Below are 18828 nucleotides of genomic sequence, written 5' to 3'. Positions count from 1 at the left end.
GAAGAATGAGGTACATGGACAAGTGGAGGGTGAGCAAAGTGAAGAGGAGCTTTATTGAGCAACAGAATAGCTCAGAAAAAAAAAAAAAAGGACCTGGAGTGGGTAGCTCCTCTCTGTAGCTGGTCGTCATGTCAAGTGTTCAGCTCTCAGCAGAGAGGAGGCCCCGGAGTGGGTTGCTCCTCTTTGCAGCTGGTCATCCCTATATCTGTCCAGCTATGGCTGAGCCCGGGGCTTTGATGGGCCTCAGAGGGGAGGAAGTCTATGCTGATTGGTCCATGGGCAGCCTGAAAAAGGCACCACAAGTTCCCACTCTGGTCTATGGGACTGGCAGCCTGGCCCCCAGGCTTCAGGGCCTCCCTGGCTTGAAGGTGGGACCTCACCGGGGATCCACCCCCTTCCACCCAGGAACCTGTCTGCCTCCTGCTGCTGTTCGTGGTGCCGAGGCTGTAGATGCCAAGGAGCACATGCAGGCCAGCACCGAGCTGCCCTCAACCCCTCCCTCAGCTTCCCTCCTATGCTCATCAGCACCCAAAGTCCAGAGGCGGCTGAGGCAGCAGGGGACTGGAGTGTCACCACTGCCCCAAGCATGTGCACACCCAGCTGGGCTGTGACAGTGCCCGGGCTTGGCCCCAACTTTGCTCTGCGACTGGAATGGGCACCGACAGCAGGGAGAAGCCAGGCAGTGGGAGCAGGCATTTCCAAGCCTGCGAGGGCAGGGAAGCCTTCCCGGGACCCCAAGAGTGCAGGGATGCCTGGGCCCACAGCCTGTGTTTAGGTGGCTGCAGCTGCATTGGGGGTGTGTGGGACTCCTGTTTACTCTGTGGAGTGGGAGGCCCGGCTCTGCAGTTGTGGTTTGGGCAGCTGCAGCTGCACCTGGAGAGCTCTCACCCCAACGCAGGAGGGGCGGGACTCCTGCTTGACCCTGCCACAGCCATCAATCTCCCCTCTGAAGAGTTATGTCTAACTGCCGTTAGGGTAGAGATGATGACTATTCTTTTTGTTTTTTTTTTTTCAGAGTTTCGCTCTTGTTGCCCAGGCTGAAGTACAGTGGTGCAATCTTGGCTCACTGCAACCTCCACCTCCCGGGTTCAAGCGAGTCTCCTGCCTCAGCCTCCCAAGTAGCTGGGACTACAGGCGCGTGCCACCACACCTGGTTAATTTTTGTATTTTTAGTAGATACGGGGTATCACCATGTTGGCCAAGCTGGTCTTGAACTCCTGACCTTGTGATCCACCTGCCTCAGCCTCCCAAAGTGCTGGGATTACAGGTGTGAGCCACCAAGCCTGGCTGGATGATGACCATCCTTAAATGCTTCATGCTGACAGGGAGCATTGTTTTCAGAAAAATGGCAGTCAAATTTTCCCTCAGGGGCCTATCTAAGGGCCCCCAGTAAAAGGGAGTCATCGTCTGAGGCTCCATTTGCATCACCATTTGGAGTTTGATAGTCTGTCCCTTTAGTTTCTTCTGAGCTGCAGTCAGAGATCACTGATTGGTTCACTCCTACAAATGTCAAAAGCTACAAATAGCTGGAAAGAAAAGCTTCCTGATTCTGAAAAACAAAACAAAGGATCCGCAATGTTCCAAGCAAAAAAATAAAGAATGATTACTTTGGTCTTCTATTAGTTCAATTCACCCAGTCAACTCCTGTTCACAATCTCCAAAGTTATCAGAAACCTGCACTTGAGGTCTATAATCCACCCTTTGAAGAAGATCAAAACAAGACAACAGCCAGGCATGGTGGCTCACGCCTATAATCCCAGCACTGTGGGAGGCTGAGGTGAGTGGATCACGAGGTCAGGAGATCGAGACCATCCTGGCTAACACGGTGAAACCCTGTCTCTACTAAAAATACAAAAAATTAGCCAGGCATGGTGGTGGATGCCTGTAGTCCCAGCTACTCGGGAGATGGAGGCAAGAGAATGGCGTGAACCCGGGAGGCAGAGCTTGCAGTGAGCCAAGATCGTGCCACTGCACTCCAGCCTGGGCAACAGAGTGAGACTCCATCTCAAAAAACAAAACAAAACAAAACAAGACAACAATTGTCTATGAATGTCAAAATGTCCTAGGGTAGTCACAGTCAAAATCATGATTGACAAAGAAATTTGGTAACCGCTGTGGTCTATAATAACCTAACACAATAACCCTAATTATGATTCATAACACATCCTCCGATGTCAGAACTTTAGAAATCCCATACAATTTTGGAACACACATTAACATTATTCACTGAAATGTGACCCACAGGAGACTAAACACCACCTTATTTTGACAATCCTATGTAGCTAAACATGTCAAATCATCCTGTCTACTTATTCCCTGGACACTCCAGGGATCCTCTGTAGCATCCAAAAGTTAGGGGTTAGAAAAGACAATTTTGAAGTTGAAATGTGATTTCGGGAAGCCTATCAAACATATTAAAGGCTTATAACATTTATTATGATATTGCAGATCAGTGCCCTAAGAATAGCAGATCATGCTTCCATTCCAATGTTCAACTCATAGGAAAACCAAATAATACCCTTTTGAATTTAGTCAATATGGACTGAGCATGGTAGCTCATGCCTGCAGTCCCAGCACTTTGGGGAATTGAGGTGGGCAGATCACTTGAGGTCAGGAGTTTGAGACCAGCTTGGACAACATGGCAAAACCCCATCTCTACTAAAAATACAAAAGTTAGCCAGGAGTGGTGGCATGCACCTGTAATCTCAGCTACTAGGGAGGCTAAGGCAGAAGAATCGCTTGAACCTGGGAGGTGGAGGTTGCAGTGAGCCAAGATCATGCCACTGTACTCCAGCCTGGGTGACAGAGTGAGACTCCATCTCAAAAAAAAAAAAAAATTTAGTCAATATTTTCACACACAGAATTCCTTTTATAAGATTAATTTTTACAAACCTTCTATAACTTGTTTAAACCCTTAGCTTTATCTCATCTAATTTAAAACAATCCTTTAAATCTCTAAACTTGGCAAAAATTTACATTCCCATGCCTTCTTATATGCTTTTACTAAAGACACAGTTTACTTTCCTTATATACTTTGCATGTAAGTCTATTTTCAGCAGTCTCAATTACATGTTATAATGGTAACTCTTAGCAATTCTTATTTTTGGTAAAAAGAAAACCTGGTTAAAAAAAAAAGAAAACCTAGTAAGTTATTTTAATTATGTCCTAGGTGCAGATAAGATCTGAATATTTCCAGCATATCTAGGGGTGTGATTAACTCCCTATGTCCCTAGTCCTTACCAAACTGTAAAGCAGGAAAGTCGAACAGTTTTCAAAAGCCAAAGAAGCAGTTTATGACTTTAAAGCATTTAGCAAACGTAATATCTGAGCTGCATAATTTGGACCACATGTCTACATTTTGAAGACATTTTTATTTTACCAATAATATTTAAGACCGTTTTTATTTCTCTAAGATTAAGTCATGAGAACTAAAAGGCATTGCAGTTTCTATTTTTCTTCAAGAATATTTGACCTAAGTGCTTATTTTTCCTTAAGCTAATCAGTTAGAGTTCTTTTATATAAACATCACACATACAACACATATATAACTATACGACAGACAGAAGGAGATCCAGTAGTAGTTGTAAGATTTTTCTTTTTTCCTTTTTCTTTCTTTCTTTTTTTTTTTAATAGACAGAGTCTCACTCTGTTGTCCAAGCTGGAATGTAGTGGCACGATCTTGGCTCACTGCAACCTTTACCTTCTGAGTTCAAGCGATTTTCCTGCCTCTGCCTCCCAAGTAGCTGGGATTACAGGCGCCTGCCATCTTGCCTAGCTAGTTTTTGCATTTTTAGTAAAGATGGGGTTTTGCTATGTTGCCAGGCTGGTCTTGAACTCCTGGCCTCAGGTGAATCACCCACCTTGGCCTCCCAAAGTGCTTGGATTACAGGTGTGAGCCACCGTGCCCAGCCTCTTGTGCCAATTTCTTAATTGGATTACTGGCCCAGGGGTGGAGCCCTTCGAGAACCAGGGCTAGGAAAACATGTAGTTTCTAAGGCCTAATAAGTAGGCATAGCTGGAAGACAAAAATAGATTTTGAGAGGGATCCATCTGCCCCTAATTCCTGAAGTTCCATGAGGAAAACAGAGGTTTTTCCCAAAACGGATCAGTGGCGCCTCCTCTATTTTTCCCAAGGAGTCCCAGGCCACCAGAAATCATCCTGGAACCCCTCATGTGTGCATTAAGAGTGGCAAGACAAAAATGGAGAAAAATTGTTCAGTTGACTGAGAAGAAAACATCTTTTTCCAGAAAAACAAAATCTACAAAGATAAACGACATAAAGGCTTTTTAAATATACCTATAGTTTGGATATCCTCCATCTTTAATTAAGCTGACTTTTAACTGTCACATTTCCTTTTTTTTTTTTTTTTTTTTTCGAGACTGAGTCTTGCTCTGTTGCCCAGGCTGGAGTGCAGTGGCGTGATATTGGCTCACTGCAAGCTCCGCCTCATGGGTTCATGCCATTCTTTTGCCTCAGCCTCCTGAGTAGCTGGGACTACGGGCATCCGCCACCACGCCTGGATAATTTTTTTTGTATTTTTAGTGGAGACGGGGTTTCACTGTGTTAGCCAGAATGGTTTCGATCTCCTGACCTCATGATCTGCCCACCTCGGCCTCCCAAAGTGCTGGGATTACAGGCACGAGCCATCACGCCTGGCCAACCATAGCACTTCCTTTTTAAGAAGTCCTGGCCAGGTGCAGTGGCTCATGCCTGTAATCTCAGCACTTTGGGAGACTGAGGCAGGTGGATCACCTGCAGTCAGGAGTTCGAGACCAGCCTGGCCAACATGGTGAAACCCTGTCTCCACTAAAAATTACAAAAATTAACCGGGCATGGTGGCACATATCTGTAATCCCGGCTACTTGGAAGGCTGAGGCAGGAGAATTGCTGGAGCCCGGGAGACGGAAGTTGCAGTGAGCTGAGATTGCACCACTGTATTCCAGCCTGGCCAACAGAGCAAGACTCTGTCTCAAAAAAAAAAAAAGGAAGTCCTTTAAAATATGTTACTACCTGACCTTAGCCATGCCAAATGGCCAATACTTCTGACTTTTGAACTCATGGAGGGGCAGAGAATACAGTGATTTTTGTCATTCCTACAACCAGCTTGCACAGAGAGAGAGAAGCCAGAAGTCCAACTGCTAAAAACTCTAACCCTTTTGTCAGCATGTCAGGCTTCTGGGTTCCATTCCCCTGAGCCATGCAGCCCTATTGACCCTGGAGTCCTGTGAAGGGGAACAGCCAAAGAGAAGTTGTCCCTCCTCAAGAAATTGCCAAGCAGTTTAAGGCTTGGGGAAATTTAAGGCTTGCGGGATGGATCCCAGGGGAGTATCCTGTGGTACAGAGGTGTGATTACCCATCTGTGAAGAGAGAACAGAGGAGGAATAAAGGAAAAATGTTTTTTTTTCCAGAGTCTGAGGGTCAAAGGAGTTCCAGTGACTTTTTTTTTTTTGGCAGAGTCATGCTCTGTCACCCAGGATGGAGTACTGTGGCACAATCTCAGATCACTGCAACCTCTGCCTCCTGGATTCAAGTGATTCTCCTGCCTCAGCCTCCCAAGTAGCTGGGATTACAGGCACGTGTGCCACCATGCCCGGCTAATTTTTTGTATTTTCAGTAGAGATGGGGTTTTGCCATGTTGGTCAGGCTAGTCTCAAAGTCTTGGCCTCAAGTCATCCACCCACCTCGGCCTCCCAAAGTGCTGGGATTACATGCATGAGCCACTGCACCCAGCTGCATTCCAGTAATTTAGAATGCACTTGAGAGGAGTGCAGGCTGAAAATGATTGGTTGGTTACCCATCTGGAAAGAGGGGAAAGACATCCCTTTGTTCCTCTCTTTCCAGTGAATAGCTGGGGCACGTGATGGAGATTTTTTTAAAAAGGCATCTCTTTTTCTTCTTCCAACCTTATATCCTCGAGTCCCAGTGACCTTTGCAGGTGCCACTCATAGCTGCGAGTGCAACCTTCACCCATGCAGTGGGAAGGCCTAGTGGGTAGGAATATTCGCACTTACCTGCATACCACCCTATCCTTCTGCTGTTGGTAACCTTTGGGTTCCCTAGACCTTATCTATGCTTCCATCCATGAAGCAGGAGGGCCTAACTGGCAGGAATTAGTCATGCTCACCTGGGCTGTGCCTCTCAACTCCGGCTGTCATCTGCCTCAGGTCTAATGTCCCATTTCAGGACTTCAAAGTGAAGCTTGGGACAAAAAAGGTGCCTCAGATGGGTCTATGGACCCATTAAATTAGTCCCATGTGGCCCTTGCCAAATTGCAGATAGCAACTGGAGGGGGCTGCTCCTCTACTGCCTCCCTATCATAAGCAGGTGAAGCTGTGGGGCCAGGTCCTCCTCAAACAAGGGAGAGAAAGGGAGTCCCAGAAATTGGGGACCTGACCTAATAAGGTGTCTCCCTGATATGGTTTGGCTGTGTGTCCCCACCCAAATCTCATCTTAAATTATACTCTCATAATTCCCACATGTTGTGGGAGAGACTCGGTGGGAGGTCATTGAATCATGGGGATGGTTTCCCCCATACTGTTCTTATGGTAGTGAATAAGTCTCATGAGATCTGATGGTTTCATAAAGGGTTTCCGCTTTCACTTCTTCCTCATTCTCTCTTGCTGCTGCCATGTAAGAAGTGCCTTTCTCCTTCCACCATGATTGTGAGGTTGCAGTGAGTTGAGATTGTGCCACGGTACTCCAGCCTGGGTGACAGAGCATGTCTCTGTCTTAAAAATAAATAAATAAATAAATCACTGGAACTCCTTTGACCCTCAGACTCTGGAGAATCTCCTCATGATGTGGAACTGTGAGTCCGTTAAACCTATTTTCCTTCCCAGTCTTGGGTATGTCTTTATCAGCAACGTGAAAACGAACTAATAAACTCCCTAAAGGAAACAAAGGTAACCCCACACATAGAAAAGCTCCCTGTAGTCACAAGACTATGTTGACTCCTGGCGTGGTGGAGGAAGAAGACCTGAGATGCTGCTTATGGTCGTGCTAAGAGAGGAAGAGGGCCTGGGTTGGGGAGGAGGACTGAAAGGCCTGCTCCAGAGTCCAGGAGGTGGCTACCTTCCTCCCTTCAACTTCCAGAATCACCCAGGGCTCCTGGATGGTAATAGTGGTCTGAACCATCAGAGCTTGGGAAAGGAGCCCTAGAATCCATCAGTCCTGCTGGACCATCTGGGAGTCTGGTCCTGGACCCGGCAACCTGTGTCTCCAGGGACAGGCTGCCCCTACAATGGTCCCCATTGCAAACCAGACAGGGTTGAGGTGGCCTCCCCGCACTGCCCAGACAGTCTCTCCTGAAGTGGCCTGGCCTGCCACATTTGCAGCAGACAACAGGTGCATCGCAGGGACTATGGAGTCCATGAAGCTTCAGGGCAGGTATTAGAGCTTTTGCCTTTTTTTCCTGCATCTCCTCTCTCTCTTCTGGACTTCCTCCAAGTTCCCATAGCAAAGTCTAAGGTGACCACTCCCAGGAGGCCCTCCAAAGTACCATCTGGTCCCGCAGCCTGTTTCTGAAGCTCCCTCCTGACATCAGGGCCTGACTGTGTGATAAACTCATCCTCTAGGATCAGCTGTCCTTCTCCTCAATCAGGACATAGGTGTGTTTTACCAAGGCCTCTCTTAGCCTTTTCAGGAAGGCAGTGGGACTCATGCATAATCCCTCTCTACCATGGATAGCTTGGTGTAATTGAGAGGCTTTGTCCTAGTCCTTCGTATGCCCTCTGGTATGCACACCTGAAAGTGTTTCCTCTTCCATTCTTTTTTTTTTTTTTTTTTTGAGATGGTGTCTTGCTCTGTCGCCAAGGCTGGAGTGCAGTGGCATGATCTCGGCTCACTGCAACCACCTCCCAAGTTCAAGTGATTCTCCTGTCTCAGCCTCTTGAGCAGCTGGGATTACAGGCATGTGCCACCACACCTGACTAATTTATTTTTGTATTTTTAGTAGAGATGGGGTTTCACCATGTTGGTCAGGCTGGTCTTGAACTCCTGACCTCGTGATCTGCCCACCTCAGCCTCCCAAAGTGCTAGGATTACAGGTGTGAGCCACCGTGCCTGGCCTCCTTTTCCATTCTTTTTTTTTTTTTTTTTTTTGAGACGGAGTCTTGCTCTGTCATCAGGCTAGAGTGCAGTGGCATGATCTCAGCTCACTGCAATCTCTGCCTCCCAGGTTCAAGTGATTCCCTGCCTTAGCCTTCCAAGTAGCTGGGACTACAGGTGTGCACCACCATGCCTGGCTAATTTCTTTGTATACTAGTAGAGACGGGGTTTCACCATGTTGGGCAAGATGGTCTTGATCTCCTGACCTCATGATCCGCCCACCTTGGCCTCCCAAAGTTCTGGGATTACAGGTGTGAGCCACCACGCCTGGCCCCATTCTTTTATATCATCATTGAGGTCCCATTCAGGGTTCTTAGTTACTGCTATTCTTCCAATCAGATAAGTCTCATCCCCTTCCCTGGCCCTATATAAGATATAAAGCTCATCCCCAAAATTCTCTGCCACTTTCAGGGTGGCCTGCTTTTCAGTGGTGGTCAGGGTTTGATTCAAAAGTAACATGAAGCCGGGTGCAGCTTATGCCTGTAAGCCCAGCACTTTGGGAGACCAAGGTGGGCAGATCACTTGAGGTCAAGAGTTTGAGACCAGCCTGGCCAATATGGTAAAACCCCATGTCTACTAAAAATATAAAAATTAGCCAGTGTGGTGGTGCATGCCTGTAGTCCCAGCTACTTGGGAGGCTGTGGCAGGAGAATCACTTGAACCTGAGAAGTGGAGGTTGCAGTGAGCCAAGAGAGTGCCACTGCACTCCAGCCTGGATGACAGAGTGAGACCCCATCTCAAACAAAAATAAAAACAAGAGTAACATGACATCCTTCCAGGAGAGCTCAAATACTTGGATTAAGTTCTGGAAACCCTCTATATACCTGTGAGGGCCATCTGAAAACTTGCCAAGATCTCCCCTTAAATTTGCCTTAAGTTCTATAGAGAAAAGGAGACCTGAACCTCAATGGGACCATATTCACCAGGCATCTGCTTTTGGGCAGTTGAGACTGGGACCTGCCTAAAACAAGAATTACTATGCTGGGGCAAGCTTGAGAGAGAACCTGGATAGGGAGGAGTTGAGGGGATTGATTCCCCTGCTGGAGGTACCTCTGGGGTATGCTTCCCTATTTCCCTGGGATCACCCCTTGCAGCTTCTCCTGAGAAGGCCATTAGGACAGCTGAATCAATCCTACAATGTTGGCAAAGGTCCAGATTACCCTGCAAGGCAAAGAAGGCCTGCATGTATGGGACCCTGGACTATTTATTTGCCCTTGTGTTTACAGAAAAGCTTCCTTCCTGAGGCCATGCTTCTGTTCTGTGCCTCAAGGTGCCTTGCACCAAGGTGGCAACCAAGGAAATGACAATAACATTTTCCCCACAAAATTATGTACAGATACCAAGGCACACTTTGCTCATCTGTGCTACTCTTAACCTTCCATTTTATACTTTTGATGACTAAGCCAAATGCTCATTCTACCCAGTAATTTCTCTGTTTTGCAGCAACATTCTTAACATTTAACATTGTAGGCTGGATGCAGTGGCTCATGCCTGTAATCCCAGAACTTTGGGAGGGCGAGGCAGGTGGATGACCTGAGGTCAGGTGTTCAAGACAAGCCTGCCCAACATGGTGAAACCCCATCTGTATTAAAATACAAAAATTAGCCAGGCATGGTGGTGCATGCCTGAAATCCCAACTACTTTGGAGGCAGATGTTGCAGTGAGATAAGATCACACCACTGCACTCCAGCCTGGGTGGCAGAGCAAGGCTCTGTCTCAAACACACACACACACACACACACACACACACAGAAATTTAACATTGTATATAAAGAAGAGATAGGAGCTGGGTGCAGTGGCTCATGCCTGTAATCTCAACACTTTGGGAGGTCAAGGTGGGTGGATCACCTGAGGTCAGGAGTCAAGATCATGCCACTGCACTCCAGCCTGGGCGACAGAGCAAGACACCATCTCAAAAACAAAACAAAAACAAAAACAAAAGAAGAGATAAGAACCTTGACAACCATGAAAGAAAGAAAGATATGAGACTGCAGGTCCTAGTGCCAACACCCAAATTGGCACTTAGGGACTTGAGTTGCAGGAGTTAGTCCAGGGGCCTTTGGATAACACTGAGGCATAGCCTCAGCCAGATACCCTCAGTTGCCCCAGGACCTCCTTCTGGTCCCATGTAACAGGTAGACCTCATGAAAGGAAACGGGATTGAAACAAACCCAACATTCTCAACACTTGAGGATAATGAGGGATTGACAGTGTCCTCCCTAGCAAGGCTATCATCCACGTTTTAAGTCCAGCAGCTGTGTTAGTCAATTTTAACTGGCTAATAGAGGCCTGGTATTCTTCTTTCATTTTAGCTATTGTTGAGTTTAGGGACTCCTAAAAAGGGACAGAAAGAGCAGATCCACTTTTACTCACCCTTTCACTCACCCTTCTGCAGATCCTGGACGAGCCCTCAAAAATGTTGCAGGATCCTTGGGGTGTTGATTTCTGGTTGGAAACCTCTGTGGCTGGTGGCACCTTTGCCTGAGTTTTGCTTGGGCCCACTGGGCTCATTCCACCCACACGGCCTGGCAGGCTGTGCTGAGCTGACACTACTAGCCTGGATCTCATACTTGCCAAGGGCAAGCCAGGCATGGAGGGGCAAGGGGTGTGTGAGCAAGCAAGCAAGCATGAGGTCCGGCCACTGCATGCAGCCAGGCACATCAGCTGCTGCAGCAGAACAGACAGCTCCAGGTGCCGGCAGGGACCCTTGCTCTCTGAGAGGTTGCGGCCAGACCAGGTGCACCACAAGCAGCTTCCACAGCTGCCACCAGGGAATGCAGTGGCACTCAGAAGCTTGGAGACTACAGGAACCACTGGGCTCCAAAGAGGGAGTCACAGCCCTGGCTCAGGGAGCTCCTAGGTCCCTGAAGGGCCACAGCTCTTCTCTCCTTCTCTTCACCCACAACATGGCAAGGCACATGTTTCAGCCCTGTGGGTTTTATAGCTCTTTCAGCCCTGCTGTTTAGCAGTTCCTGAATTCTTGTCCTGTGTCCAAGAAGAATGAGGTATGTGGACAAGTGGAGGGTGAGCAAGGTGAATAGGAGCTTTACTGAGCAACAGAGTAGCTCAGAGGAGGCCCTGGATTGGGTAGCTCCTCTCTGCAGGCAGTCCATCCTGTCATTTTCTGTGGCTCTCAGTGGAGAGGAGGCCCTGGAGTGGGTAGCTTCTCTCTGCGGGCAGGTTGTCCCATTGCTTGCCCAGCTTTCAGCAGAAGAGAGGCTCTAGAGTGGGTAGCTCCTCTCTGCAAGCAGGTTGTGCCATCGTTCCCTGCAGCTCTCAGCAGAAGGAGGCCCTGGGGTGGGTTGCTTCTCTCTGCAGGCAGGTCATCCCATGTTCGTCCCAGCTCTTAGCAAAGAAGAGGCCTTAGAGTGAGTTGCTCCTCTCTGCAGCTGGTAGTCCCGACGTCTCTGCAGCTTTGGCTGAGCCCAGGGCTTTTATGGGCCTCAGAGGGGAAAAAACGCATGCCAATTGGTCCATGAGCAGGCCTGGAAAAGGCATCACATGTTTCCACTCCAGTCCATGGGGCTGGTAGCCCAGCCCCTAGCCTTCAGGCCCTCCCTGGCCTGAAGGTGGGGCCTCACCAGGGACCCATCCCCTTCCATCCAGGAACCTGTCTTCCTCCTGCTGCTGTTGATGGTGCCCAGGCTATAGGTGCCAAAGGGTGCATGCAGGTCAGCACTGAGCTGCCCTCAGCCCCCCTTTGGCTTCCCTCCTATGCTCGTTGGTGCCCGAAGTCCAGATGGGGCTGAGGTAGCAGGGGGCAGGCATGTCTGTGCTGCCCCAAGTGTGTGCACACCCTGCCTGGCTGCAACAGCTCTGGGGCTCAGCCCCAACTTTGCTTTGAGATGGAGTGGGCACCGACAGCAGGGAGAAGCCAAGCAGTGGGAGCAGACATTTCTGAGCCTGCAAGGGCAGGGGGAACCTTCCCGGGACCCTAGGAGTGCAGGGACTCCTGATCCACAGCTGCAGTTTGGACACCTGGGAGGGAGGGTGGGGCTCCTGCCTGCTTCTGGGCCTGAGAGCCCAGTAATGCCCAGGTCTGTAGCCGTGGCTTGAGTGGCTGCAGCACCACCCAGGGAGCTCCCACCCCAATGCAGAAGGGGCGGGGCTCCCACTTGTCACCAGCTTCTGCCAGATTTATGGAACATGCAGTCCTGGCCGTGCCTCTGTGCTGCAGCTAGTATGATGGTGGTGGCCAGTCCAGATGGCCAGCCACTGCCATCAGTGCAATCATAGCCCACTGCAGCCTCAAACTCCTGGGCTCAAGCAATCCTCCTGTCTCAGCCTTCTGAGTAGCTGGGACTACAGGTGCACACTACCACACCCTATTTTCTTCCTTTTAAAGTTTGAATAAGCTTCCATTGCATGGATTAACCATGTTTAGTTTATCCGCTCATGTGTCAGTAGACATTCAGTTCCTTCCTCATTATTCTTTTTTTTTTTTTTTTTTTTGAGACAGAATCTCACTCTGTCGCCCAGGCTGAGAGTGCAGTGGTGCAATCTTGGCTCACTGCAAGCTCCGCCTCCCGGGTTCATGCCATTGCCCGGCCTCAGCCTCCTGAGTAGCTGGGACTACAGGCATCCACCACCACGCCCAGCTAATTGGTTTTTTTTTGTATTTTTAGTAGAGACGGGATTTCACTGTGTTATCCAGGATGGTCTCAATCTCCTAACCTCGTGATCCACCCACTTCGGCCTCCCAAAGGGCTGGGATTACAGGTGTGAGCACTACGCCCAGCCCTTCCCCATTATTCTTTTCGATGTTCAAAGTATTCCACCTCAGCCAGTGGGAGCCCGAGGAAGGCAGTTTTGAAAATCCCCAACAATTTAGAACCTAATTAAATGGTAATTTTCCAACTGAATAAGGGGGAGGGGGCTGAGTTCCAGAAGCTCATATTTGTAGCAAGTGTAGCCTAAAGGTTCTTTCCTGCAAGCTTCCTTCAAAGACAGATGCTGGCCAGGCATGGTAACTCATGCCTGTAATCTCAGCACTTTGGGAGGCCGAGGCAGGTGGATCACTTGAGCTCAGGAATTCAAGACCAGACTCAGAAACATAACAAGACTCTGTCTCTACAAAAAAAGAAAATACAAAAATTAGCTGAGCATGGTAGTGTGAGCCTTTATTCTCGGCTACTTGGGAGACTGAGGCAGGAGGATCATTTGAGCCTCGGAGGTGGAGGTTGCAGTGAATTGAGACTGTGCCACTGCACTCCAGCCTGGACAACAGAGCAAAACTCTGCCTCAAAAAAAAAAAAAAAGATAGATGGCTATCCCTGACTCCCATTTTTGTCCCTTTACCTGGGGCAGTGATTCTGAAAGTTAGGTGAGCCTCGGAACCATCTGTAGGGTTGGTTAAGCCACTGCTGTCCAAGCACGTAGAATTTCTGATTCCATAGACAAGGGTGGGGGAAGACCAGAATGTGCATTTATAGCAACATACCCAAGTGATGCTCACACTGCTGCTTTGGGGACTACTTAGAGCAACTGATCTACTTACATCCAGTGATAGGATTAAAAAAAAATTTTTTTTTTTTGGCCGGGCACGGTGGCTTACGCCTGTAATCCCAGCACTTTGGGAAGCCGAGGTGGGCAGATCACAAGGTCAGGAGTTCGAGACCAGCCTGGCCAAATATTGACACCCTGTCTCTCCTAAAAATACAAAAAAAATTACCTGGGCTTGGTGGCGAATGCCTGCAATCCCAGCTACTCGGGAGGCTGAGGCAAGAGAATCGCTTGAACCCAGGAGGCGGAGCTTGCAGTGAGCAGAGATGGCGCCACTGCACCCTAGCCTGGGAGACAGAGGGAGACTCCATTATGGCCCAGTGTAGTGGCTTATACCTATAATCCCAGGACTTTGGGAGGCTGAGGCAGCAGGATTGCTTGAACCCAGGAGTTTGAGACCAGCCTGGGCAAGACGGTTTTTTTTTTTTTGGTTTTTTTTTTTTGAGACACAGTCTCACTCTGTTGCCCAGGCTGGAGTGCAGCAGCAGGATCTTGGCTCCCAGCTCACTGCAACTTCTGCCTCCCGGATTCAAGCAATTCTTATGTCTCAGCCTCCCAAGTAGCTGGCATTACAGGCATGTGCCACCATGCCCATCTAATTTTTGTATTTTTAGTAGAGACGGGTTTTTGCCATGTTGGCCAGGCTGGTCTCAAACTCCTGACCTAAAGTGACCCGCCTGTCTTGGACTCCCAAAGTGCTGGGATTACAAGTGTGAGCCACTGCACCTGGCCATCTACAAAAAATTTTAAAAGTTAGCTGGGCGTGGTGTTTATGTGGGAAATAGGCATACCTAAATAGGTGCATGCCTGTGTTCCCAGCTACATGAGAGGCTGAGTGGGAGAACCGCTTTAGCCCAGGAGGTTAAGGCTGCAGTGAGCTGTGTTTGTACCACTGCACTCCAGCCTAGGTGACAGAGCAAGACCCTGTCTCAAAAAAAAAAAAAAGTATCAACATTAAATCACTGCTTATTTTCTCAGCATGATCTCCATTTTTTTTCTTTCCAGCACCACCTGCCCTTGATTGAAAAGCATGGTGGTGTTACCATGACAGCAACCTGACCTTCTTTAGAGTTTTTATCTGGACTTACTTTCATTCCATAGTCATTCATTTTCTGGTGCTGTTTGTTGTTCAGTGCAAACACTGGCCCCACTAGCTAATAAATGTTTGACTGACACTTAAGTGAGAAAATAATCTGTTTCTTTCTTTCTTTCTTTTTTTTTTGAGACGGAGTTTTGCTCTTGTCGCCCAGGCTGGAGTGCAGTGGCGCAATCTCTGCTCACTGCAACCTCTGTCTCCCAGGTTCAAGCAATCCTCCTGCCTCAGCCTCCTGAGTAGCTGGGATTATGGGTGCCCACCATCATGCCAGGCTAATTTTTGTGTTATTAGTAGAGACGGGGTTTCACTGAGTTGGCCAGGCTGGTCTCGAACTCCTGACCTCAGGTGATCCTCCCGCTTCAATTTTTTCTTCGTTTTTAAACAATTTTATTACTTTTTGCCCATGACACAGCTCACAGGAGATCCCAAGAACGTGTGCCCCAACAATCTGATTTTTTAAATAGGGGTTATTTATTTTTTATCCAACTTTTAAGTTCAGAGATACATGTGCAGGATATGCAGGTTTGTTACATAGGTAAACGTGTGCCATGGCAGTTTGCTGCACTGATCATCCCATCACCTAGGTATTAAGCCCTGCCTCTGTTAGCTGTTCTTCCTGATGCTGTCCCTTCCCCCACCACACCCCCCGACAGGCCCCAGTGTGTGTTGTTCCCCACCATGTTACCATGTGTTCTCATCATTAAGCTCCCACTTATACATGAGAACATGTGGTGTTGGATTTTCTATTCCTGCGTTAGTTTGCTGAGGATAACAGCTTCCAACTCCATCCATGTCCCTGCAAAGGACATGATCTGGTTCCTTTTTATGGCTGCATGGTATTCCATGGTGTATATATACCACATTTTCTTTATCCAGTCTATCACTGATGGGCATTTAGGTTGATTTCATGTCTTTGCTATTGTCAATAATGCTGCAGTGAACATACGCGTGCATGTGTCTTTATAATAGAATGATTTATATTCCTCTGGGTATATACCCAGTAATGGGATTGCTGGGTTGAACAGTATTCATGCCTCTAGGTCTTTAAGGAATCGTCACACTGTCTTCCACAATGGTTGAACTAATTTACACTCCCATCAACAGTGTAAAAGTGCTCCTTTTTCTCTGCGACCTTGACAGCATCTGTTGTTTTTTGACTTTTTAATAATCGCCATTCCGACTGGTGTGAGATGGTATCTCATTGTGGTTTTGATTTGCATTTCTCTAATGATCAGCGATGTTGAGCGTTTTTTCATATGCTTATTGGCCGCATGTACGTCTTCTTTTGAGAAGTGTCTGTTCATGTCCTTTGCCCACTTTTTAATGGGGTGGTTTGTTTCTTTCTTGTAAATGACAACCCGATTTTTAATGATAAGAAGGAATTAAAATAACTGCACAAGGATCCCCAAATCACAGGCAGAAGTCCTAATGTCCAAGAGACAAGTGGCTTATAAAGTCCTGAAAAAATGGGGTTATGCCTATTTACCACATAAACACAGTTTACAGGTCATTGTAAAATTTTGTGATCCTCAATAAATCAAAACAGTTTTTTGAGAGATGGGTATTATTTAAAATTTTGTGGATAACATGAGATTCTCTCTTTAAAAATTATATCTTTGGTCAGGGCGCAGTGGCTCATGCCTATAGTCCTAGCACTTTGGGAGGCCATGGCAGGAGGATTGCCTGAGGCCAGGAGTTGGAGACCAGCCTGGGCAACATAGTGAGACCCCTCTTTCTATAAATAAATAAATAAATAAATAAATAACCAAACTAGCCGGGCGTGGTGACATGAGCCTGCAGTCAGTCCTAATTGCTTGAGAGGCTGAGGTGGGAGAATTGTTTGAACCCAGGAGTTCTAGGTTACAGTGCGCCACGACTGTGCCACTGCACTCCAGCAGAGACCTCATCTCAAAAAAAAATGTTTATTGACAAATAATAACTGCATATATGTATGGGGTACACCTTGATGCTTTGATACATGTATACATTATGGAATAAACAAATCAGGCTAATTGACATATCCATCACCACATATACTTATCAATTATTAATGGTGAGAACATTCAAAATCCACTTTTAGCATTTTTTTTCTTTTTTTCTCTTTTTTGAGACAGAGTCTTGCTGTGTCACTCAGGCTGGAGTGCAGTGGCATGATCTCAGCTCACTGCAACCTCTGCCTCCCTGGTTCAGGCGATTCTCCTGCCTCAGCCTCCTGAGTAGCTAGAATTACAGGCACGCACCACCACGCCCGGCTAATTTTTGTATTTTTTTAGTAGAGATGGGATTTCACCATGTTGGCCAGGCTGGTCTTGAACTGCTGACCTCAGGTGATCCGCCCCCCTCAGCCTCCCAAAGTGTTGGGATTACAGGCGTAAGCCACCGCATCTGGCCACTTTTAGCAATTTTAAAATATAAAATAACATTATTATGTAGTCACCTTGCTGTGTGATGGATCGCCAGAACTTATTCTTGGTGTCTAACTGAAAACATGTGACTCTCTTGGGTCATTTGAATGTAGCACGATTTCAAATTTGTATCATTCAAATTAGCACGAAGAATCACACAGTACTGTTCTTCAACCTATTTCACAGATGCACAAACTGAGACTCAGGGAAAGGTGAAGAAGGGGCTGACCAGGTTTGCCAAGGATTATGCAGGATTAGAAAATTAATCTCCACTTTGGGAGGTTGAGGCAGGCGGATCACTTGAGGTCAGGAGTTCGAGACCAGCTTGGCCAACATGGCAAAACCCTGTATCTACTAAAAATACAAAAATTAGCTGGGCATAATGGCGAGCTCCTGTAATCCCAGCTACTCGGGAGGCTGAGGCAGTAGAATCTCTTGAACCTGGGAGGTGGAGGTTGCAGTGAGCTGAGATTGTGCTAGTACACTCTAGCCTAGGCCACAGAGCAAGACTGTGTCTCAAAAAAAAAAAAAAAAAGAAAAAGAAAATTAATCGCCAGTTCCGGAGCCCAGTGCTCATTCCATTACATAGCAGCATCATGAGGTCAGGAAACTAAAGTGTCACTACCGGGGGGCTGGGGGATCCCTCCACAGGGCTCGAACCCGTAACCTCAGTTGCAGCCCCCGGGACGCTCCCTCCCTGGAGGCTCCAGCCACGAGGCAGCGCCCCCTGGGGGCCGCAGCGCGCAGGCGCGGCGCGCCCGTCCCGCCCCCGCCCCCCTCCACGTGCGGCGCACACCTCGCGCTCCCCTCCGCCAGGCTCGCCTCGCGCCTCCCTCCCTCCCTCCTCCCGCCCCTCCGGTCCCGGCCTCCCATTGGCTGCGGGCTTCGTCCCTCCGACCGCAGCCCGGCAGGCCCCCGCCAGGCAGGAAGTCCCGCGCCACAAGCGGCCGTCCGCGCCGTCGATTGGCCCGGGTGGCTGTCAGTCGATGCGGCGGGCCCTAGTCGGCGGCGGGGGCCCGTGATCGGTGCGCGACCCGGGCTGGCGGTGGTTTCCGGTTCCGCGGGGCTGGCGGGCGAGCGGGCGGCCGGGATCGGCGGCGGCGGCGGCGGCGGCGCTTGACAGACAATGAGGGCGGCGGGGCGGCGTTGAGCGGCGGCGGCGGCGGCGGCGGCGAGCGACGCGGGGCCCGGGGGCGGGGCGGGGCGCCAGCCATGGACAATCAGGTGAGGAGCGGCCGCGCCGCCCCAGCGTAGCCCGCCCGGCCCCCTCCCGCCCGCCGGCCCGCCCGGCCCTCCCCGGTCCCGGGCTCCCCGCTCAGCGCCCGCCCGCCCGATTTGTGCGCGCCCGCCGCTCCCCGGGCCTTTATGTGGGGCGGGGGCTCCCCTCCCCCATCCGTGACCCCGGCCAGGGCGCCTCGGACCCCCTTCGGGACCCGGGCCGGGCCTGGAGCCCCCTGGGACGCCCCTGGTGACCCCCCAACCTGGCTCGGAGGCCCCCGGGAGACCCCTCGGGACCCCAGTCCGACCTGCATCCACCTGGGACGCCCCTGGGGACCCCAGCCCGGCTTAGGGACCTCAAGACAGCTCTCGGGACTTCAGCCTGGCCCAGAGCTCCTTCCAGGCACTTGCTGGGATCTCGGCCCTGTTCAGACCCCTCCCGGGAACCCTCGGATCTGCCCTGTAGACCTTTCCCTCTCTAGGTCCAGGGCCAGTCACTG

The 18828-nt window shown here is 49.3% G+C and overlaps 1 protein-coding gene across 3 annotated transcripts in view; it reads left to right on the top strand.

The window, feature by feature from the left end:
* Window positions 1-18136: 18136 nt before the first annotated feature.
* MLLT1 (MLLT1 super elongation complex subunit) overlaps window positions 18137-18828 on the top strand; it is a 70078-nt gene continuing 69386 nt past the window's right edge. Inside the window, exon 1 of one of the 3 annotated variants that reach the window (XM_024237300.3) lies at window positions 18137-18334. In XM_024237300.3, coding sequence (XP_024093068.1) covers window positions 18323-18334 — 12 coding nt within the window. In that variant the 5' untranslated portion in view covers window positions 18137-18322. The remainder of the gene's footprint in view (window positions 18335-18828) is intronic. The other 2 variants (XM_063719875.1, XM_054539455.2) reach the window with 2 other exon arrangements.

Source organism: Pongo abelii, chromosome 20 (assembly GCF_028885655.2).
Source record: "Pongo abelii isolate AG06213 chromosome 20, NHGRI_mPonAbe1-v2.0_pri, whole genome shotgun sequence".
In the NCBI taxonomy this organism is placed as follows: domain Eukaryota; kingdom Metazoa; phylum Chordata; class Mammalia; order Primates; family Hominidae; genus Pongo; species Pongo abelii.
Note: the sequence above shows the minus strand (reverse complement) of the source record. Positions and strands in the feature narration are given on the sequence as shown.